Here is a 23982-nt window from a genome sequence, read left to right as displayed (position 1 = left end):
GTTTTGATCTTTTCATGGGATTTGTTGACAGTAAGACAAATTCCTTTAACTGGCAGTCTGGATTTTTGAAACACCACTCTGGTCAGTAATTGTTAAGATATCTTGCTCTGAATTTAAGTGTTGGATGGACACACCAACTGACAACTAGCAGGGCAATAAAACATATTACTGTTCTTGGTAGTGTTTGGCCTGATGATAATCATCATCTGGAAGCAATCATTTAATTTCTAAAGCTGCTGAATGCATTTCCTGCTTCATAAAGCTATCGCTGAGCTGATTTTTGGAATAGATTTGCTAGCCAGCAGTCTCCTGCCCTGCTACCTTATTGGGGTCACCATGACCAATAGTTGATCAGGGGAAGGATTGTGGATCATATGTCATGTGCTGGTAGATTTAAGATACAGACACAGACAAAACAGGGTACTTGCTTGTAAAACACTGCTCCACAGCACCTCAAGTGGTGAAAAACTACACAGGGTTCCTTTAACTACGTAACCTCACTGTGTGTAAGGGAATTTATTAGAATTCTAGTGAGTTCTGCTCTGTGTAATATTGCTCAGTTATGAAAGAATCCAAAGCCAGCAAACCACAGACATTTCATTGTTTACTTTTTTCAACTTCATGTTCAAAAAGTTACATAGTATTTTAACAATTAAAATGTGCTAAAGCACAGCGTTCTAAACTTCTAAAAGCCGCTTCGGACAAATACAGAACATTTCAATGAGCATAAAAAAAGGAAACCTGTATATGTATAATAAAAAGTGTAAAACAACTACACATTAAAAATTATTCAACATCACCATTAATGAAAATAAAATGAAACAGGAAATGTACAAAAGTCTGTGGGAACACAGAAGGAGGAGTAAACTTCCATACAAGCAGAGTGTGTTTGAACGTGATCGAAAGTTGCTTTAATCAAACATGTCGTCATCGTCGTCTTCTTCCTCGTTGTCTGACTCGTCAAAGTATTTGACATCTCTCTTGGCCCGGCCCGGCCGGTCACGGGACGGAGCGTTCATCGCACTCAGGCTGTTGCTGTCGTCATCCTCGTCATCGGATGGAGGTTTTTGAGGCTTCTGCACAGTAAACAATAAAACACTTTATTGTAATTACCACTCAAATTATGACTGCATTCAAACAGCACTAGAAGATGTGGTCCATAGTAGGCAGGGTTGAGGATTGAACCTACATTTTGAAAAGACCAAAGTACCAAAAATTGTCGATTATCAAAAGCTAGTTTGGAATATCTGGTCAGATTTCTAGTTTCTAGTTTGATTTTGATCCAATGGTTGATTTAAAAAAGGTTTTTCTAATTTTACTTTAGAAAAAGACTCACTCTGCCGACAGGTTTTGCTGTTTTCTTCATTGGACTGTACTCATCCTCAGAGCCAGAGCCCTTCCTCTTCCTCCCTCTGCCTTTACCTGCAAGTTCACAAAAACAAAAAGTGAACAAAAACTCCCCATTAACAATGTGATTTTTATAAAAAAGAAACAGATCCTGTGCTTTACCTTTAAGAGCTGGTGCTGGCTTCTTGGACCCAGTGTCAGAGTCGGAGTCCCAGATGGATTTATCTGGTTTCTTTGCTTTTGGTGCTGGTGGCTTCTTAGGTTTAGGAGCTGCATCAGAGGGCTTCTTAGCTGCTACAGATCGAATATAAAAACATGACCGTTAAAACCTGCTTAAACATGACTTCACAAAGACACAAGTCATCCCTTTCAACCTCCTCCCCTCGACACTGTGACATCACAGTTTTTAAAAAAAAAAACGCCCTGACTCACGGTTGGAAACAGGAAGTGAACAGTGGTCTCCTGCAGCAAACTTTCTGCCATGTAACTATCCAGCCATCCACCCAACCCACCTCCTCCTAATACGGCAGAAATCAGCTTATCAAGTCACCTTATACTGACATCATCTGAACTGCATCACTTCCTCAGGTCATAATTACTACAGCTGCTAGATGGTGTAAACGTAACTACAGGTCATTTTTGCCAGCCTGAATTTTAGACCTACACTATTGTTTTTCTCATGAGGACGGGCTGCTCTTATTGTATGATGCCGGCTGCATTAGAGCTCCTCCTGGTGGATGTTGTGAGACTTTACCTTTCTTTGCTGGCGATAGTTTGTCAAATGCAGAGCTGCTGGAGTAGGTGGAGAACACTGGGCCGTTGTCATCGTCGCTGTCAGATTTGGACCCATCTACAAGACAAACATGCTAATGTTTACCTGCTGCATCCAGCCAGTGTTGACAGTGTGCAGAATGTCAGCATGCATCAGTTTAAATTTATACAGTGTGTCACTGATGTTTCTAAGGTTAGTAGAGACACACTGAGGGCAGCTCACTGACAGCTATAAGTGAAGGAAATGATCAGTTTAATGAATGCGGCACAAGACTAAACTCGATTATTTGAGAATGCATTAATGAGAAGGACTCGTTTAGCTCAACATCAGACACCAAATAACACTGAGCTTCACTCACCACTGTCGTTGCTCTTTTCAGAGAAGGCTGACTTGGACGAGAAGATGCTGGTTGTCTCTTTCTTTTTTGCTACTGGTGCAGACCTTGAAGGAAGAATAAACAATGTATTCAAACTTTATTACATGTTTTTTTTTCATTTTACTAGATATCAGACGGTAGAGAGATGACAGGAAGGAGGGGAGATGAGTGTCTGACGTGTGGTTTTAGTCTTACGTGGTCTTTTGTTTGGGGGAAGAGTAGGAGACTTCGTTGTCGTCCTCGTCGTCCTCGTCGTTATGGTCGCTGTAGCGCTGCTTGGTGTCAGAGGCGGTGAAGTCATCTTTGAACGACCTCACCGGAGAAGAAGCCACATCGTCGTCTCCGTTCTCCTCTTCGTCTGCCTCCTCCTCCTCCGAGAAGTCAAACGTATATTTTGGCTTCGACGCTGAAAGACAAGAGCAGAGTCTGTGTCAAATCACTTTATTATTGCTGTGGGTTCTGATGCCTTGTACAGTAATCACTTGTGTTGCAGAGCGGTTGCATCAGACTGCACGATTCAGGCCGACAGAGGCTCGTCAGCCTGAGGAAACATAGACTGAGTTTGCACGTTATTTTTTTGAAGTCGGGGAGCTCAAAGCTGCCAGTCACTGTGTAACCAACAGCTGACTGTGGCTCGTATCAAATGATCTGGACATATGAATGAGAAACAACAAAGATAATGTATGTAATGTAAAAAAATGTGTGGGCACTACAGATGTATCATATCATATGATGATACCAGTATAAATCTAACTGTGGAAACATTTTTCATATCACAATCTTTAAAGTATTGGAAGGTGTTGATGTATTTACATTATGTCTATGTCTCTGTAGTTGTGGTAAATAAAGGCTCCAGCCACTATTAAAGAAAATACGATGTGTGTGTAAGATTGCTGTTGGCTTTTCTGTGGAGGAGTTGGCAACTTCAGTTGTGTGGCGGTGGTTTGAAAAAAAAAAAGCATTTCACCACATACTGCATCGTCTAGTGATTACATCGACTGTGAGACGATTGGCATCGGAATCTGATTAAGCAAGTTGCAACACCGTGAACAAATAAAACATCAAAGTCGTTTGCAGTTGTAAAGAGTCTAAGCGAACACAGTGCAGTCAGTAACAGTCAGTGTGTGTGAGGAAAAAAGTCACCACGTAAGCAGACAGCTGCCAGTTCAACAGCAGGCTGAAGTTAGTTTGATAATCACCAGCTGGACACATTTTACCCAACACACATATATAGAATATTCATAGCAAAATGTAATGACATTTGGTGAACGTGAACCGTACCTGATGCCCTCTGGGACTTGGTCTCTCTGGGGATGATGGGCTCGCTGTTCTCCAGGTCACTGTCTGACTTGGACTCATCATCAGACCAGGGATTTCTCTTCTTCACCTTCTTAGCGGGGGTACCTTTGGGTCCTGGAGGTTTTCTCACTCTGGGAGTTGCTGCAACAGAATAAACAAGATTACCAGGCTGTTAGTTTATTGTCAGTACTCTCGCTGAGGAGCTCCTTGGTTCTTCAATAATGGATTACCATTTTCTTGCAGTCTGACACAGTAGACAGACAAGAAACACTGTATCATGTCTAGAAAGCTGAAGTTTGAAACATGACTGTGCTGATATATTATTCATCTACTGATACAATTGCAGCTCCATCACTTCTCACAGCTGCACAAACAATCCTAAAAATGTTCCACCTGCAAAAGTTTGCGGCTGAAAAACATTGAACTTTCCCGTTTAATTCAATGCGTTTCAATTTGGATGGACGCAGACAAAAAGAATTTATGATGTTAGATGAAGAAGCTGAAGCTGAACAAAGAACTGACCTGGTTCTTTCTTCTCCTTCTTAACACGTGGAGCCTTTGGTTTGGCCACAGAGTTTTCTCCTGTTCCTCCTTCTCCACCCAAACCTTCTTCATCGAACTCCAACTTCACCGCCGGGTCGGAGTCACTCTGAGGAGCAAAAAGACAACCTGTAACAACCCTGACGATTCCTGACATCGCTCTTTTCATGTCGGTATTACATGAGAAGTTGTTACCTTCTTCTTTTTGGTCAGTTTCTTGGCAGCGTCAGATTTGATTGGCTGAGTCGGAGGATCCACCCTACGGCCGAACGGCGAGGGCATGGTCTCCTCGAGGTTCATCTTCTTCACTTTAGGTTTGCCCACTTTACCCTTCACCAGTTTGATGGCCTTTCCTAAACTCTGCTCTTCTCGCTCATGGGCCTCCAGGTTCTGACAGACAAAACACGTATTCATCAGTTCCATACAGATGTACATACTCACCACTCTGCTGCTCTCACTTTCTCTTTTTAAACACAAATACTAATATTCTCATTCACTAATTCCAATTGTTTCCACTTTGCTTTTTTTTCGATCACTGATAATATAGCTACAGTCAATAAAACTGTACATTTTTCAAATTAAAAGCCTACCAGGAATGCATTATGCCCTTTGAGCCATTAGGAGGCTTTCAGTGTAAAACATCTTAGCAGGAAGTTCTGAGTTCAATTGACAGAAACTTTAACAGCAAAATGTAAGCAACCAGAAATAATTAGTGAACAAAAACTGCCTTTCTGCTAAAAATGAGAAAGTGACAGTAAAACTTAAAATGTGAGCAGATTGGAAAAAGGGAGGCTTCTAGCTGTGATACAATAAAATATACAGTATGTATCCAATGGGAAAAAAACATGTAAAAGGCCCCTGAATAAGCTGTCTCAAATAAAAACCTGGTTTCATCTGCAGTTGAGCTAAATAAAGGCTCCCAGCACTATTTGAGAATTTGTATCTACAAGTGGGGAGAGTCACATTTATTTTACTTACTAATATATTGGGCAAAATATGTTGAGTGACTGCTTTGACAGACTTTGACAGACTAGAACCCTGATAAGAACTAAAATTGGGTGATTTTATTTCTTTGATATGAAAAAGGTTCAATTTGTATTTGACATTAGTTAATGAGACGCTAACTGAATTAAAACACATCAAACCCTTAAAGTAAGCTATCAACCCTCTTCCATAGTTGAGCCAGCGTTGTTGTGAACTGAGAAGACAATGAAAGACTAAATGATGACGTGTGTTCTGTTCACTTACATCCAGCTCCTCGATGAACACTGCCAAGTCCTCCTTCCACAGATCCTCTGAGGATTTCTTCTGTAGATCATTCAGCTCTCCTCTCTGCACATCAGCACACAATTACATCGTTAATGAACACACGTCTACTTTCCATACACTATGAACTGTGCTCCTGGACCTGAGAAAGCACTCAACACTGTTGCAGCTGGATTCTGATTTCCATTTGGGTAACTTGTGATAATTTGATCAAAACCCCAAAAACACCACAAAGTCCTGTGACAGGCAGATGAAATGAACATGTGACTGATGTGCTGTGATTAATACCTTATGGTCCCTCTGTTTGAGCAGCTCCTCCACCTTCTCTTTCGTCAGGCACCACAGAGGCATGCTGAGGATGTAGTTGAAGTTTGGTCCAGATGAGGAGCCCGAGTCCACTGAGCTGTCACTGTCGTTTCCGTCATGGTAATCTTCTTCTTGAGCCTGTCGGAGAAAAAAAAAAAACATCCCGTCATACAACAGAAAACCTAGCTCATGGTACCTCATACAGCTTCAGCCAGGATTCATGTGATTTTACAGAAACGCTGCCAGGATTAATCCACTGTGTACTGTGTTTGTTAATAGTTATTGCAAAGATTACGATAATAGTCAACAGCTCTTTTCCACTCAGGAACTTAACAACCCAGAACCTGGAACTTCCTATAACCTGAACTTTTAAGGATCTTGCAAGGTTCTGGCATTACCTTCTTCCATGTGTTTCCACTGTTTTTTTTTTTTTTATAAAGCTAGATGTAGTGGATAAGTCATTAAAAAGCCTACAGCTGGAGCGACCATGCTTGCTTGCTTCACTTTACTTACTTCACTTGCCCACCAAGTGGACATCTGGAGAATCGTGCAGATTAGGCAAATTAGACCCATAATGATGAATGAATGAAAAAACAATGGCAGTGTTTGAACTTTTGCACATGAGCAAAAAGGTTGTTCTTTGTATTTATTGTTGTGATGTTTCAATTGATGTTATAAAGAATCAAAAGGAGATATGCAATATGCAGAGGAGGAAAAGGAGACTAAAACAGAGTTGTTTTATTGTTATCAGAAAGTTCTGCCCCTGAAGAAAGGACTTTTTTTTTTTTTTTTTTACCACCTGGAACTACTGAACAGGGACTAAATTTAGTCCACGGTTTCTCTGATCAAAATAAAGATTTAGAAGTCTTGGACCTCTGGGAAAGTTCCTGTAGTGGAAACGCTGTAATTGTTGTTCTTTATCAAAATAATGGTTGTCATGGTCGATACAGATTCTGTAGTTAATTTGTGGTTACTGTTGTTATGTTTGTTGTAGTCGTCTCAACTACAACTAGAGCTATTTCCGTGTTTATTGCAATATGTATTGTCCAACCAGTTAATGTATTATAGTTGATGGAGTATGGATAAGTGTACCTTCTCCTGAGCCTTGGACCAGGCAGCTACAGGGTCAGACTCGTAGCCTTTCTGGACCAGCATGCGGATCAGTTCACGTTTGGATTTGTTCTCTGTTAAGACACAAAGAGAACAAGTCAACCACTCGCTGTTACACAAGCGGTTTATACTTGAGGTGATTTTTCAAGTATTTTCAGCGTTCTTACCGATCGTTATTTTTCCTTCGATCTTCTCCAGTACAAAGCGAGCCTGGTTGGAAAGTTTGGATGCCTCAGCTCCCAGACTGCCCAGTAACCAGTCCTTCCTCAGTTTGTAGTAGTGCAGGCGGAGCTCGAAGAACTCTTTAAGGATGTCCTGGACTGAATCGTATCTCTTCAGACATCCCATCTGGTCGAACAGCACCTGAGGATGAAAAGGGTTAAAAATCAACCAACTAGACACCATCTATATGTCAGGACACAAAACACTTCCCCATTATTTATGTCTCACTTGAGGTTAAAATCAGAGTTTACCATGGAGTTGCAGGTGAGGCTGGACTGCAGCTTGAAGACTTTGTGGAGACCAGCTGCTTCAGCCTGGGCTAGTTTCTCCTCAGACATGCGAACCACAAACTTGACTGTGCTATCTGTGTGGTATTCCTTATAATCGTTGATGAGCGCTGGTGTTTTGTCGCTGCCCTGTAGCATGGGCTCCAGCACAGACTCCTTATAGGCCTGTAAACAAGAGATAAGAACCACAGTTAAACCTAACACCAGTTCCCAAAATAACAGTTCTTTCTCTGGAGGCCAGTTAAGTTTAACCAGAGAGGTAAGACAAGGGGAGCTGAAGTGTACCTGTGTCCATGTCCGAACAGGCAGCTCTGTGATCTCAATGGTGTTTTTGTCGATGACCGACACCTCTCCGCTGACCAGGTACTGGTTCTGACCCAGTTCATGGATCAGCCCTTTGAAGTTTTTGTATCTGGGAAGCTGTTTGGGGACAAAAGTTACACAAGGAGAAAAACTGAGTGAAAGAATTAACAAAGTCAAACTTTGATGTTAAGATTTAGTCTTCTGGTTTCATCCGCTTTATCTGATTCCTTTTTCCACCTTCCCTTTTGGCTTTAATTGATCTATTTATCTATTCATGTTACATTGAAACATTCCATCTTTTATGTCTTTTGACCATGAAAGTTCTTTTGTCAGGTTTTGTCAAGTTTCTATTGTGTTATACTGAAGGTAAATATATTATCATCTTGACCAACCCTACCTATGGCCAATCAGAAAAGAGGGAAGTGTCAACTAAAGTACTTGCAGTGTTAACAACAACCTGACACAGACTAATGTTTCTTCTTCATGCTCTGAGTCCTCTGACTGTTTACCATTGGCAGGGGGTCCTGGTGTTTGAGCATCCGGTTGATGTTGTTGACGATCTCTCGGGGGTCGTAGTTGGGGATTTTACACGCCCAGCCTGTCCCAATGCCCTCTGCACCGTTCACCAGCACCATTGGAATAATGGGAATGTACCATTCGGGCTCCACCTTCTGGTTGTCGTCATACAGGAATTTGAGCAGGTTGGAGTCCATGGCTGGGAACAGCAGCTTGGCGAGAGGACTGTGGGAAAAGAAACCGCCATTATGGGACTCGCCATTTCCAGCACTCAGAAATTCAAATTCAAGTTCTGTAAAAATCTGTAAGGATATTCAGATTTAAAGATTATAAACACTGGTATCATCAACTGGAATAAACAAAAGGAATCCAACAGTCATTATTTACCTGAGCATGGTGAAGATATAACGAGGACTGGCAGCATCTTTGCCTCCATTGATACGAGTACCAAACTGACCCAGTGGCTGCAGGATGTTCACGTTGTTGCTGCCCACAAAGTTCTGAGCCAAGTTCACGATGGTCATCATCAGAGCTTGCTGCATGGACACATGGGAAGTGGGTGATCAGTAACAATGAATAGAAAACACTGGAGGGAACGTTAGAGAGAAATCTCAAGCTAACCTGCAAACTACTCATCTTTCTATCTGTTATGATGAATCAATACACGGAGTCACATGTCTGAGGACTGCGATGAGTTGACTGTACCTCTCCATGATGGTAAGCAGACATCTCTGCCACTGAACCGGCAAGCTGTGCCACCTTCACTTCCCTCTTGTCGTTCCTCTTCAAGCAGGTGAACAGGACCTTCCTCTGGCCTGGCTTTAAGCCTGCAAACACACACACACATCCCATCATTAGAGGAGGACTGTCTCAGGAGGGCTGTATGAGAACATTCTATAAACTACATTTCACTTCATGTCCTCTAAAAGTCTAAAATAGTAATGGTTGTTAGTTTCTAAAAAGATTCTTCACTGTGGCTTCAGGAGAAGAATGTCCAACATGAAACAGCTCACAGATGTGGAGTGTGTGTACAAACCGTCAACCAAAGATGGAATAGATCTCTCATTGTCAGAGTTGGAAAACAGAATCAGCTCCTTGTTGATGAAGTCATTGTATGACAGGTGCCTGGCCTGAGTTCCATACAGGTATTGCTGAAAAAAAAAAAAAACGAAGAAACTGATTTTTTTGTATTTTGAAAAAAGGTATCTAAGGAAAACCACATGAATCATCACATGCCATCTAATCGCAGAGTTTGTGAAGCTCGGTCTAAAGGATTCTGACAGTGGGAGCAGCGCACATGTCAAAACCAAAACATCTTCATACACAAATTTTGACTTTCTTCCTCTCATCACTGCCTTATTAAACTTTCAACAAGGCCACAAACCTCTGGTAGGCCGTGCATCCTCCTTTGACGCCTGTCCTCCATGAAGTTTGTCAGCCACTCCTTCCTGTCGTCTGTCTTCTTCTTACTGAAGGCCTGGAACAAAACAACCACAAAGTTGCAGTTCAGCCTCCATTCACTCATTTCAGCTCTTACATGCTTAAAAAAAAGAAGAATTCATACATATATGCTACGCTTGTCAGTTGCCCCCTTTTCAGATATAAGGCAGCATCCCCAGACGGACAAAATTATACACTCAAGACCAGATTTACTGCAGCTTTTGTGGCAGTTTATCCACGCGCAGAAACAAAGAAAGATGCATTAAATACAGACTAATATAGAAAAATAAAGTGATTGGGCTTCAAATAATAAACACAATATCTGATCACTGTAACGCAAACCATGTCTAGTGAACGGAGAGTTTTGGTTTGTGTAGATTAAACTTAAAAATTTAATTTGAACTTGAACATCAGTGAACTGTAAAAATAACCGCAGGCTGCAACTAAACTTTTCTTTCTTTCATTAAGGCAAACAAGTGTGTGTGTGTGTGTGTATGTGTGTGTGTGTGTGTGTGTGTGTGGGGCTCCATCTACTTTGCATTTCCCAATAATGTGTTCACTGCCTCCTTTTGTATTAGAAGTATGTTATAAATTAGAAGGTCATAATTTTAACACTAATATTTGGAGTAATAGTTTTCTGCTGCCAAAGTAAGTGTTCTGTAATCAAGATGACTACATTATCACTTCATTTCTGAGCTGTGATCTCAGACAAATCTCACCACAAAACTCAAGAGCTCTCCTTCACTTGCATAATGAGTCTGGAAGTCAGTCAAGGAGCTGACTGCGTAATGAGTTGCTGCCTTACTAAATCAGGCGCTGACTACATGCAGTTTGCAGCTGCAAACTTAATAAAATTCACAGTGCATGATGCTATTTTCTTAGTAAATCTCAGTGACCAGAAAAATTGCAATCCAATACATGGCCCTGGCCACACATCCTGCCTTTGTGGAATTCATCGTGTCAGACAGGTATTGATTCAGTTCTACTGAACTGATGTTTTATTAGAGTGCATCATATTCAAAAGGTGTTTCTCAAAATTCTGCTGCCTCAGAAAACTGTATAGCGTTGGGAGTATTGAACTCACCAGAGTGATGGCGGCGTCGTCCTCTGCTCCGCTGTATCTGAATGTGATGCGGTGCTTCTCCATGTCAGCAAAGTATTCCTTTGCCTCTTTGCTTGTACTTGTACCCAAACCTGGGACATAAATTGAAGATTTGATATGCATTCATCATGTCTTATTCACATATACACATATTTCACATTTGTCTTATAACAGTATGACCGGTTGCTTGGGGGGCCAGTTAGATCAGCACCTGACAGTATTTTGGCCAGGTTAGTGATAGAGCACAATAAAACACAACACTTATATCTTGATCCCTCCAGAGCACATACCCAAAGTCAAAATATATAGTATAGACCCACAAACAATAAAACACCACAACAGATGTCCCTCAATGCACTTAGTGTATAAAACTACCAACCTCCTTACTACACTTAACAGAGCCGACTTCTTTGGCTCCATCTTATTTCTGAGTTGAGGTGATATCTGAAAGTTTCAATTCATCTCAATTGTATATGTTTCTTTCTTTGCTAACCCCGACAGCTGGTGCGCCATCTCCAGCTTGATTTTCCCAGCCTTGGTAGTCAGTGTGAGAACTTTGGGAATCCATGACTACATGAAATATATGGCCGAGGTGCCCTCTTACTTTGTCCGCATCACCAGAAGTCCCCCATATTAAGATTTTTAAATCAAATATTTTCCAAATTTTTTTTCAAAAAAGTGAAGGAACTTTTGTTTGAATTTAGAAACATTTTCTTGGAAGTGTGTTATGATATATTTAAAGAGCAAACCTTTGTAGTACTTTATATGCCAGGTTTTATAGTTTTCTGTCTGTTTCTTCCACTCATCAAACTCTGGAATGCTGTAGAAGGCCAGCTCTTGCTTGTTCTTGGTCGCCTGCAGACAAAAAATTCACACCAGTGAAGTTGAGGATTTCTTTACATTTATGTTGAGTTTTCATCTTGCACAATTAATAAGGAATGCTATCTAGCTAGCATATAATCTCTAAAAAAGAGCAGTACACAGTCATCAAAGAGCCCTGGGTGTTTGTTATTGGGTGTATTGAGATGGTAATGGCCAGCATTCATCTGTGTGTGTCTTACTTTGACAATTGGTGTGATAAATTCCTCCAGGAATGTGTGTTTGAGCAGGGACGGCCAGTTGTGGTGGAAGAAGTTGATGAGCAGACCTTTAATATGGGAACCATCTTGATCCTGGGACAAGAGGAGAAATGTTAGAACTATACGAGTGAATGAAGGGATAGAAAATGATACTAGAAGACACCGTGTCCATGAGGCGAGTCACCTGATCTGTCATGATCATGATCTTGCCGTAGCGCAGGCTCCTCAGAGACTCTGGGTCTTCATAGCTCTTCTTGTATTGAAGGCCAACGATTTTGATGATGTTGTTAATCTCAGCATTTTCCATGATCTGTTGACAAAAAAGAGAATGTTAGATACCAAACTGAAAATATTGAAGCTTCATTAAGAAATATTTTTTCACTTCATATATTTTTCATTTCTCAGACTCCACATTTTATTTTCCTTCCACCTTCTTACATGTCATGTACACTAATGTGACAGAAGCTTTATAGCTCAGACACACTTAACTTACCATTACTCACCTTTTCAGTTGTCTCCGACCTTAATTTCATTATTACAAAGTCCTAATACTGCATTTTTATGTGGTGTTTCTGTTATTTTGTCCACCATGTGCAGGTTAGGTACTCACTACCGCTGTTTGTAACACATTTGTTGTGGGAGAAATTTCACTGATATTGAGCTGCTCACTTGTTTGTGTGTTGCCTCTCGCACGTTGAGGATCTTGCCTCTCAGCGGGAACACTCCGTAGCGATCTCGCCCGATGACTCCCAGTCCAGAGACGGCCAGAGACTTGGCTGAGTCTCCCTCAGTGAGGATGAGTGTGCATTCAGAGGAGTGTTTGCCACCTAGGACAAGGATATAGAGAAGATAACTTACTCATGTGTGTTCTTGTACAGTCTTGAAGAGAAATAAAATGACTTGTTGTGGCTTTGATCCAAAAATAAAAATAAAATCATTCTCAAATAAAAGCCAGTATCGAAATGATGATTCCCACTAACAAATAAGACCTGGGTAAAAAGCTGAAATAGTTTTCATTCAATAATTCCAATCTCTTCTACTTTGAAGTTTTTTCATCCAGTTAAGCTATGATAATTACTCAACACTTCCTGCAAATTTCACATTAAAAGCCTATCAGGAAAGGGAAGGCCAGTAAGCCTTTTAATGTGAAAAAAACATAAGCTACTGTCAGTGAAATTTAACACACCTCTACTTAACAGCAAAAAAACTAAACTAAAAAGACCCGAACAAAAAACAGCAAAGTAGAACCATTTAACCAATAATTGGTATTTCTGTAATTAGTCTGATCAATCTTTGTTGATGTTTAATTTAATTAAATATTTCTGAAATTCAGAGCAGCAGAGCAGTGAGCATGAAGGAAGTTTTGAGTTTGAATCTACAGCAAACAAAAACATCAGTTTTTCAATAGGAAAAATTAAAACGGGAAATTAGAAATGAGAAAGCATTTGAGATTTATAGTATATTCTATATCCAACCCCTAACATCTTTAGTGTTTATTAGGCCAATATTATGCACTGTTTGAAGTAAGACTTATAATGTGCAGATAATGCCCTCATGAAGTCTTATAATCCCTTCTGAGCAATACTTGATGTCCTCTTTAAACCTCCCTTTCCACTGCACATCAGCTTTTATGATTTGGTTTAAGGGGAAACAGCTCCTGCGGTGCCATCTGTGGTGGACATTCATTAGAACACATTCTTCTACTCGATACATAATCACACTGTTGACGCACCAGCATCGTTGGCGTCATCTAGCTTGGGGATGCCTTTGATCTTGCTGTGCTTCACAGATGAGCACTTTTTATTCAGCTGTGTCTGAGCTTTGAACTTCACCCAGTTGAGTATACTCTCCACAATCCCGCAATTGGTTGCCTGTGGGTGACAAAGAGACAAAAACCTTTGATGCCCAGCTATTTTACATGAGAACAGATGAAACGAAAAAAAAAACAGAGAGGGGGGGGTTCAAATTAAACGAGAAGGGTCCTTACAGCCCGGACGAACTTGTCTGACAGAAGGCACTTGGACCCAAAGCTCTTGGTCTGTAGTGTCATGTTCTCCTTGGTCTGGGAGTCAAAGCTGGGATTCTCAATCAGCGCGTTCACAAACACCCAGATGTGGTTTTTCACCTGAAGTACAAACGAGAGGAAAGTGAGTCAGCTTGCAACACATGTGCACAATAACCTGAAAAGTAACTCAAAATCATTCATTACTCCACCTGGAAAGGTTTGACTGACACTCCTGCCTTGTTCTTCTTCTTCACCACTTCGATAAGTTTGGCAACTATCTGATCCACCACATAGTCGATGTGTCTGCCACCCTGAAACATACACAACCTCAGTGTTAGAAACACATTTTAATCACAGATTATTATTTTTTTTTTTTAAACACACAGTCTATCACTGCTGCTTCAGATACCTTGGTGGTGGCGATGCTGTTAACAAAGCTGATCTGTTGGAATCCTTTCTCGCTCATGGTGAGGCAAACCTCCCACCGTTCATTTACAGTTTCGTTCACCACCTTCAGGGCCACGCCCGTCTCGTCCAGTTTGTCCTTCACATATAGATCCACGTAGCTGCGGAACCCAGTAACCTTTCATGACAGGAAGGAGAGACGCGAGTTAGGTTCAATATCAGTATTCACCTGCATCATTTAAAAAAAAAAAAGAAATCACAGCTGCTCTCAGGCCTGTCATAAGTCATGGACCACAGCTGTTTGGGACAGAAAATTTGTTATAAATTACTTAAGATCAATTTAAGAAAATGTAAGGATTCGTTAGTAGCTGCTATTATATTAAATATCATCGTTGTAGTGTCTGTCTATGTTAGAGCACAGAGCAGCTGGTGAATACATCGGTATTATTATGGATAGAGAAACTGAAACACTGATGAAAGATCAAAAGAAGAGCTCTTCATCATTATTTCATCATTTGTACAATTCTCATGAAACCTGACACATATAGAGATGTATTCAGATCTTTGAATTTACAACCACAGTTTAACTAGAATGATGTTCCACTAAAAACACACGTTAAGATCCGTTATGCTGATTTATCCAGTAACTCCCACACTGCTCAGTAGCATAAACTGAACTATCTTCTCAAACTTTATATTTATTTAATCTTTTATAGAATCTACTTCTGTATTGCTTTGAACTGTTTGTACTGACGGTGACTCTTCGGTTCAGGTCTGTGAAGCTGAACTTCATGACAAGTTGCATAACTGTATCAGCGATGTGAAGCACTCAACACAGTGTTAACAGAGAAAAAAAAAAAAAAACGTGTGGTGAGATTGAGACTTACGGGTAACTTTTTCCCGTTCAGCGTGACTTTGACCCCCCTGCAGGAGCCGGCTACATCATATGCTCTGCGGGTAAGAAGTGCTACGATATCCTTGTCCAGTTTCTCCATCTTGAACTTGGAGAGATCTGGCTGGAACGTCACGCAGGTGAAGTCGTCGCCGTCGAAGAACTTGATCTTGGGGTCGGCTGTCTTGGTCATGTTGTTCTGCCATGTCTGAGGGCGGTGAAACACACGGTAACACACACACATACCTGTCGCTGCCTGAAACATCCTCATATAAATATCTAGATTCTTTTACTCCATCACTTCAAGTGGATGAATGATCTTTGATGCAGAGTTTGTCCGTGATCCTCTTGAACTCAGAACATCCAATCCAGTGTATTTAGGCTTAAATAAGTGTGATATGAAACACCCGGTGACTTAACTGTGCTCACACCACCCTGAAGGATGCAACCACAAATGGTGATAATATACACAACCTTACCTCAGATATGACCAATGTCAAAACCCTAGAAAACAGCAATTGTTTGACTCAAAGATATCAACTGGCACCAGTCAAAAGCTTGCTAACAAACAAGACCATCTCCTATTCTAAATCAAGAGTAGACAAACCCCCACCTGTTTAAAACTGTGTCTGTACTCCTTGCAGGCGGTTTCCACTGTGAACTTGGTACTGAAGATGTTGCAGAGTTTAGCACCGTATCCGTTCCTTCCACCTGGGGCCAAATAAACAGTTAGCAGTCAACAACAGTCACCTTTCTGAACTGATTTCAGTCATCACTGATAAAAAAAAAAAACAAAAAACGCTGAGATGGCTCCTCTCACCTGTGACCTTTTTCTCATCATCGTCGTAGTTGCTGGAGGTGAGCAGATGGCCGAAAATGAGAGCCGGGACGTACATCTTCTCGTCCTTGTGCTCAACCACCGGGATTCCTTTACCGTTGTTCCAGATAGAGATGGTGTTGGACTCACTGGTGGGGACGGAGTAGAGAGGAATGAATCAGTGATACAGGTTATATGAACACAGACAGTCTGATATATATATATATATATATGTGAAGGGCTGAGTGCTGAACCTCCATACTTCTTTGGCATCAATTGAAATGAGGCTCTAGCACTGACAAATGAAAACTATCAACTTTTAAAAGCTGGTAAAAGTGTGTTTTACTAAAAAACACTTTCCAATTCCTACGTCAGGGTTTCTGCACTGCTCACTAAAGTAAATGTAAGACTTTTTAAGACCCTTTTAATACCACATATAATGCAGTAACCAATACCAGTCAAACCAGCCAAAGAACGACAGAAAACCAGTCAGGACCTACAAATATTTATCAAGTAGATTCATTTATATAACCTTGTTTTTTTGATTTCCCAGCTGTATAATACTACTAAGGGGGTGTTAAGACGTCTTGTTTTTTTTGAAATGACATCTGTCAGTGACCCCCACATCTGATAAAATATGATGCAGTTTACTTTGTGGTGACTGAATAAGCTCAACCACATGCAGGCTGAGGGATCTCTGGAGAGCAGCATTAACATCTCTATAAAGCACATTAGCAGCAGAGACTTTATGTGCCAAGGCTAATGGTATCATTTATACAGCAGGGGACATTAGAGAGAGGAGCAGCTCAGCTGAAGGACACGCTGCTGCTTAAGTAGTCAGATGTGGATGCAGTTGGCAGGCTAGAGGTGAACCGCATATAAAACAAGAGCTCGGTGCATTTCAGCAGAGGCTCATTATACTGTAGTGTTGCCTGGATCTATGTCTCGAACATCCTTCATCTACTGCATGCATTCACAAGCCCTGTTAATATCCACGGCATGGAGGAAACACACAGCTTCAGAAAGAAAGCTACGTCCTTCCGCTAGGAGCTGTCTGAGCATGTCACAAGCTCAAAATACAAAAAAAAAAAGAAGAAATGATCAACTTCTAATCAAAACCCAACATGTGGAAGTGTGAAGTAAACACTCTACTTAATAAACAAGGAACAATGTACTCACGGGTCAATGGTGATCTTAATGGCAGTCATGTTTTTGTCCCTTTGTTTGTTATCTGCTGCGTTGACTGAAGGAAAAAAAATAACAAGAAAATATCAGAAATCATCTTTCAAATTGCATGTTTCATCCAAAACTCAAAGATATTGAAATCACAATGAGCAAGTCCTCATGTTGGAGAAACTGGAACCAGCAAATATTTGGAATTTCTGCTTGAAAATGACTTAAAGAATTAACCAAGTTGAAAAACTGTTGTCCATCTACTGACCTAGAAGTGTTTCAGTATTGGACTGAAGTAAAAACAATAATGATTAATAATAATAATTTCACACGTGAATAAAGAAAGATGAATCAAACAGACGTATGAAACATTACTGCTTACAGCATAATGCATTTAAAGGCCCTCCAAATCCACACAGGTGTTTTCAATCAGGGCTGATTGGATCTCCAGTATGTATTAATAAGAACGACCAAACAGGTTCAACAAAACCAACAGGAGAGTAAATGAGCTGTCAAACAACCCTCATCTGCACACGCCCACACAGTCCAGAGAGGAGCTCCTGTGTAGGTGGACTGTGGCTGTGTTGAGGCTTTAAATGTCACCTGTATAATCTTTATTTTCATACAGTCCTGTATAGTATGAAAACAAGCTATATTTGACTCTTTGACAAAAGTAACTAAATTCAAGGTCTTCCAGAGCTTTCAGCTGAATCTACGAGTAGATGAAGTGCTGATGAAGACCGTGAGCAGTTGAAAGCTCTGGGAAAACCCTTGAATCAATATTACTATGTCAAACTACTATTTCCAAGGTCAAAAATGAATTTTCATGCTCATATATTTAATCGTTTTAATTACATATCACATGAACTTATAATGGATTAAATTTAAGTCAGTCATTCATCAAGCTAAAATACATTTCTGCTGCTATAATCAACAGATCAATTCATAATGATATAATAAGCATTAGTTGCAGCCTTCGTGTGCACATGACTACTCATTTTTCCCACATTTTCTGGTCATGTGACAAACTGATAGTTTTGAGAGTATGGTCAACCTTGCAGGGTTCATATTATGACATACCTAATGATAGTAAGATATTAGGCAATAACTAAAAACGTGTGGGAGGTTCAGTTTTGGAGGGACACTGTGAGGGAAATATTTATGATGGAAAAACAACAGGAGGTCACTTCACTGCTAACAAAAACAACACTATCAATATCTGAATCTGGATGAAACACATCCAACATGGACATTAAAACTATTGAATAAGTCATGTTGGTTTAATTCAGTGACACAAACATTTGAATTTCACACAAAAATGTAGCTTCTCTTGTTGCTGAGAGTGATTCTGCCTTAAAATATCCTGCTCCTGCCGGGTACCTCTTGTATAATTACATGGACACAGAGATAATATCCAGACAATGAAATAGTGTCATCAATCAAACACCTCCGTAAACACACGGGCTAAGAGGGCCAAGTGTGCGGAGATGAATGCAATCATCAACAACACTCCCATGTGGTGAGCGGCATCATTACAATGGTGCACTTTCCTAACAGAAACCTCATGCGCGACATCACTCCCACATTTTAACTGAGTCATTAAAACTAATGCGGAGCAGATAGAGCGTACAACTTCTTTATTAACCTTTATTTAGCAGAGGAAAGCTGACTGAGCAAACTTCTGCACTGCTGCTTTGACCGTGAGCTGCTGCGACTTCTGAAATGATTTCTCAGTCTACTTTTCACAAATGTCTCTATTGAGACTGCATACAAAGATGAAATCACAGAGGGAAACTAATCTCCAAATACAGTCCTAGATCAATGCCACTGAACAGTGCCCACCAGCACGCTGTGATTCTGTACTGATGATAAGCACTGAATATCACAGTTATGGAGTGACAATCATATATGACAAATGAACCTTTATATTAACTGCGCGCATTACAGTGTCAAAGTCAGAAGAATGCTGTGGATTTGCTCACCAAGAATTTCATCAAAGATCTTGTAAAGTCCTGGGACGTAGGTGATTTCTCTCTGGTTCATTCCCACCTCTTCATCAAAAACCCACATTTGCTGAAGGAAAAAAAAAAAGATACAAGTCATTTTTTAAAAAGGATGTAAAACGCATTCATAAATGATTCAGCTGTCAAAACAACAAAAGCTAGAGATCATTTGCTAGAGTATGCAAATGATCAGACATGTGTCAGCATGTTAGCACTAATAGATTCACAACTTTAAAGGCTAGTGTAGATTGTTGATGGCTGATATTAATTATATATGGTTGAAGTAGGGATGCAACAAACAATCATTGTGTGATTAGTCTATTATTCTTTTAATTAATAATTTAATTGAAAACGTAAAACAATAAGTCTCTTTACAGAAGCTGAAACAAACATGTATTTAATATTTTCAATGATAAATTACTTAAAAGTTTAATTATAAAATTTCCGCTGATTATTTTTTTTAATTACATTTTTCACTTGTAATTTGGTCTGAGTCACCACATCACTAATATGACATATTGTGTCTTTACAGTTAGCCGTTAGATGGGATATAGTGCTGCTTTTATACAGTATTATTTGTATTTATAAAGTATTAATATAAAAAGAAACATTATTAAACAAAATGAACACATTCAATCTTCAAACAAAGTAAGGTATGTGAACATAGAAAGACATCAGAGAAGAATGTGTGTGACTGTACTGGATGACTGACAGCTTTCTGGGTTTCTGTTTTGAAGGAGTTCCGTGTTGCGTTTGTTCACACAGAGCTGCAACGCTCACGCTATATTTAAACATGTGAAACGAGGCAAAGCAGGAAGTTACGCGTCGAGTTTGTTTACTACAACATACTGCTTCGCTGTCTCGTGATCTCCTCCTTGGTTTGGAGGGAAAGTAGTTCTCCATTTCAGGTGTCAGACCAATATCCAGATGTTTGCACAAAGTCTGTGGCTTTTGCCCGTCTTGTGTCTTGTGTCTATCTACTAGCAACACACCCAGCTGCTGTGATATATCAAAGCCACGGGTTTGGAGGACAGAAAGCATTTTATTACAGAAGTGACCAGACATTAGTTTCTTTCAGTGAACTGTCAAAATGATTTTGAATATTTGTCAGTAAAAAATGTATTTTATTTTGTTATAACCCAGGATGTGTTTTCAACAGAAGGTGAAATCCAGATCAGAGCTTTCACACCAAAATAGGGCAGTATGCTCTGCCTTCTATCTCCATGAATTTTACACATAAAAGTGTTTTCAGGTGTTGGGGAGTACTACTGTAGATGTGAAAAAAAGTTGTATGACTCATTTTGTGGCTCCAGACAGAGCTGTGTGAAATCTGATAAACTGCACGTGGAATAAAAAAAGACATTGATTTTGATCCTTTAAATCTTTAAAGATGTCAGTTGTGTGAAGTGCAGCAATTTATACTTCAGGTTCGACTAAAATGCACATGTGTGATTAACTGATTTTCAGTTTTGCAGCTTTAATCAACACTGGAGTGTAGCTTACTATGGTATTTTTCAACCTGGAGCCTATTTTCCCATCTCTTTGTGTCAGGTTGAGTTGTTGTTGAAAGCAGCTAAATATTCAGCCATGACAGAGTTGGAGAGAGAGAGAGGAATGCCGGGAGGAGTTTGTTGTGTTGGAGTACAGAAAGCGTAGCTTAGTGTAACTAAAAGATTTTCAAAGTCATGGCTGAATATTTAGCTGATTTCATCAACAACTCAACTCTTGCGACATCTCACAAGACTTCTCCTTGAGCTTGTTAGACACGACAACAAACCGACCAGATCAAGTGAAAGGTAAAGAAAAAGGTTTTATTTCTCTGTATGGTCCTTTTCATAATGTTGTTAAGACACTTATAATAACAATCTGAGCCTGTCAGAGAGAAAAACAAGCACTTTTAGTGGGCGTACATTGACAGCGTGTTATTGTCCCATCAGATTACATGGCAGCCTGTTTTGCGGCTGCAGCGCTCTCACTCAATACTGGACTCATTTCAAAATGGGAAATGATGGGGAAAAAAGGGTCCAGGTTGAAAAATACTGAAATTTCCCTTTAAAAGGCTTCTCTACTGCTGCCTGTTAACCTGCATACCTGCATTCATACCCCGAGGTTCCGAGATGAGTCTAAAACTGAGAACTTGTAGACAACCATGCTCTGGACTCACCTGGGTGATGGGCTCCACAGTGCCGATATATGTGTCTGGACGGAGAAGGATGTGCTCTAGCTGGGTCTTCTTCTGGTACACTCTCTCCACAGACAACTTGGAGCCCGCCTTGTCTTTCTTGGACCCTTCCATCTTGCCGGAATCACCCCTGCCATTCGCTGCCTCCTGTTTGACAAGATTGTTTATGTTATTAATATACACATAACTCCGATAAAACCCCAGGAGCTGAGAGAAAATGACTGAGCTGGGTGGGTTGTTGATAGCAGATTATCAGTGCTCACCACCACGAGGAGAGCGCCCTAATCCTTTATCTGTGGCTTTGTCATTTTGGTGGCAGATAATCAACGGATACAAACTCCAGTCATTATAACTAGACAGTAGAGGTGACTCAAGTTGTGCCTATAATGAGGTGAGCTTTAAACCTTGTATCGCTCTATTTAAAGCAGTAATAACAGCAACAGTAATATTTGCGCAAGTTGGTGAACATACAATAACATTTTAAATTTTTGAAATATTCCAATGAAGCTAGCGGGAATAACAAGAATTAAAAGGAAATACTTGCAAGTATTTATTTGTCATGAAGACAGAAAGAAACATGTTCACTTATGAATTGTAGATACAAACGTAAACATCTCTGAAATCATAAATTAACAGTTTAGTTATGATGATTGAACTCGAGTTTAAATCCAACACATGACAATATTTAATGTGGAGACTCAAGCTCAGCCTTTGTGATGTTAAATTGTGTGGCAAAAGTTATAGAAACATATATGAAGTTGAAACCTTTAAGTTAACATTTTCAAAATAAAATCAGGTTTGAGTTGCCAAAACTAAAAATGCTTAAATTCCCACTGGCATGTTTCACATATTTTCTTCCCTACCCCATTACACAGCATATATTGATAGTACTGTACCTACAGTATATGGAAGTATACATATATGCCTGCTGTATGAAAGAGATATCACTATCTCCTTGCATTACAGTATTTTTATGTAGCTAATTACTGGTAGTATATTTGTGTGTCTTGTTACAGTCACCTTGTTATAAATAACCAATAGCTTCAGTGTTCATTCACATGTATGTGTTTCTAAAAAGGGTGCTGGTAAGGACACTATGGTGTGTAAATGTGTTATTATTACCCGATGCAGCCATGACACAAAATCTGGCATTCAAGGCCAAGTTAATGCTGCAACGGACTATAAATGCAACCAGACTAGAAAGTTACAGTGCTCGGTCTCTGACTCTGAGGATGCCTTTGTGTGTTTCTGTGTGTGTGAGTGGGAGGGCTGACAACTGTTTACTACCGCGGTATGAGGAGTCTGCCCTACGCCATTGGAAATCCCTGCTCACTGGTTTTAATCAACAGCACACTTCTAGACTTGCACAAGTTAACAAACTAGAAGTTAATTCGCTTTAAAGTGATCTACTAACTCATCCAGCGCGTTTTAACACAGTTCACTCCTAATGTCCCTAACAGGTAAACACTGCGTTTAGGAAATACCAAATCAAGAGGTTCACTGAGATGACCTTTGCTCCATTAATAGTATTTATGCTGTCATAAACCACCAATGATTGTTCTAAGTTAAGCCGTAGGGTCACTTTACATGTTTTAGTTTTCTACGTTTAGTCCCCAACTTCGGTTTGAATGCGTAACGTTAAACCTCAGGCTGCAGCAATGTTAAGGTTGCCGTCTTTGTCCCGAGACAACAGATTATTTATAACTCTGCACCTATCAGTTATTGTTCTTATCTTTGTTTTTGAAAAAGTCTTCTGTGTTCCTGCGTCCGGGCGCCGGCCTTTGTGACCCGGTCAGGATTTAAATGGAGACTGTAGCTGGCTCTTTAACAACCGTATGAATGGAGAGAACAGCCACTGTAATGGACTTGCGAGGGATTTAAACGCTTGCTACGGTGAACAATACACTTAGGTTACGAATTACAAATGCACAGTTGAGCTTATAAAAATATAAGTGAGATAGTTGTACAGCAAACAAACTTACCATCCAAGCCAGACCCCCGCTTCCTGCTGCGCCGTTGGACATCTTCCTTTGTGATCTCAATTTTTTTGTGATGTTGCTCGTAAAATGTCTTCAATTCCAGCGATATTAAATGTCCGTCCACATAACAAATGTCTTAGTTGCTGTAAGCCACCAAAACCTCCTTACCTCCCATGTTCTTTCTCCCGTTTGCTTTAAAAGATAGTCCTTTGAAGGTATCAAAACAAGCACAGAAGAAGGGAGCGTATCGCGGCTTTTGTTAAAATCGACAAGCGGAGGCACAGTAGGCCTAAACTTCCAACAAAGATGCTAACAGGGCTACTTGCTGCACAATAAATACTGTACAAAACGCGCACGTTATATACGCTTACAATTTCATGTGAAAACTGAACAGAATAAAAGAGTTGTTTAACTGAAATTCTCCAAAAACAAAAATACTTTTCATTTAGAAATAAAACGAATATTAGCTAACGGCAGCACCCGCTGTCCGGCTCCGCCATCTGCAAGATAGACGGCGAATCGTCTCGCAGATAAATCCACCAATCAGGTGGCTGCTTTTCA

General features: G+C 40.2%; 1 protein-coding gene across 2 annotated transcripts; it reads right to left on the bottom strand.

Annotated features, from left to right (window-relative positions):
* Positions 1-591: 591 nt before the first annotated feature.
* top2b (DNA topoisomerase II beta) lies at positions 592-23886 on the bottom strand. Of its 2 annotated transcripts, XM_044336023.1 has the most exons (36): positions 23425-23886; positions 21425-21589; positions 19240-19330; positions 17264-17327; positions 16088-16233; positions 15881-15978; positions 15263-15475; positions 14380-14553; positions 14180-14281; positions 13953-14090; positions 13698-13836; positions 12635-12792; positions 12150-12275; positions 11948-12058; positions 11636-11741; positions 10869-10978; positions 9729-9821; positions 9381-9495; positions 9050-9171; positions 8732-8880; positions 8338-8569; positions 7811-7945; positions 7490-7690; positions 7184-7379; positions 6999-7090; positions 5889-6044; positions 5583-5666; positions 4530-4724; positions 4317-4443; positions 3777-3935; positions 2691-2901; positions 2478-2560; positions 2102-2197; positions 1510-1641; positions 1337-1422; positions 592-1076 (listed from the first exon to the last, which is right to left on the bottom strand). In XM_044336023.1, the coding sequence occupies exons 1-36, from the start codon at positions 23464-23466 to the stop codon at positions 912-914; spliced, it is 4812 nt and encodes a 1603-aa protein (XP_044191958.1). In that variant the 5' UTR covers positions 23467-23886; the 3' UTR covers positions 592-911. The 2 variants fall into 2 exon arrangements, with proteins under 2 accessions (XP_044191958.1, XP_044191959.1); XM_044336024.1 differs by lacking the exons at positions 17264-17327; positions 19240-19330; positions 21425-21589; positions 23425-23886 and adding an exon at positions 15747-15771 and having other exon boundaries at positions 16088-16206.
* Between the last annotated feature and the right edge of the window lie 96 nt (positions 23887-23982).

The sequence above is a fragment of the Thunnus albacares genome, chromosome 19 (assembly GCF_914725855.1).
Source record: "Thunnus albacares chromosome 19, fThuAlb1.1, whole genome shotgun sequence".
Classification (NCBI taxonomy): domain Eukaryota; kingdom Metazoa; phylum Chordata; class Actinopteri; order Scombriformes; family Scombridae; genus Thunnus; species Thunnus albacares.
Note: the sequence above shows the minus strand (reverse complement) of the source record. Positions and strands in the feature narration are given on the sequence as shown.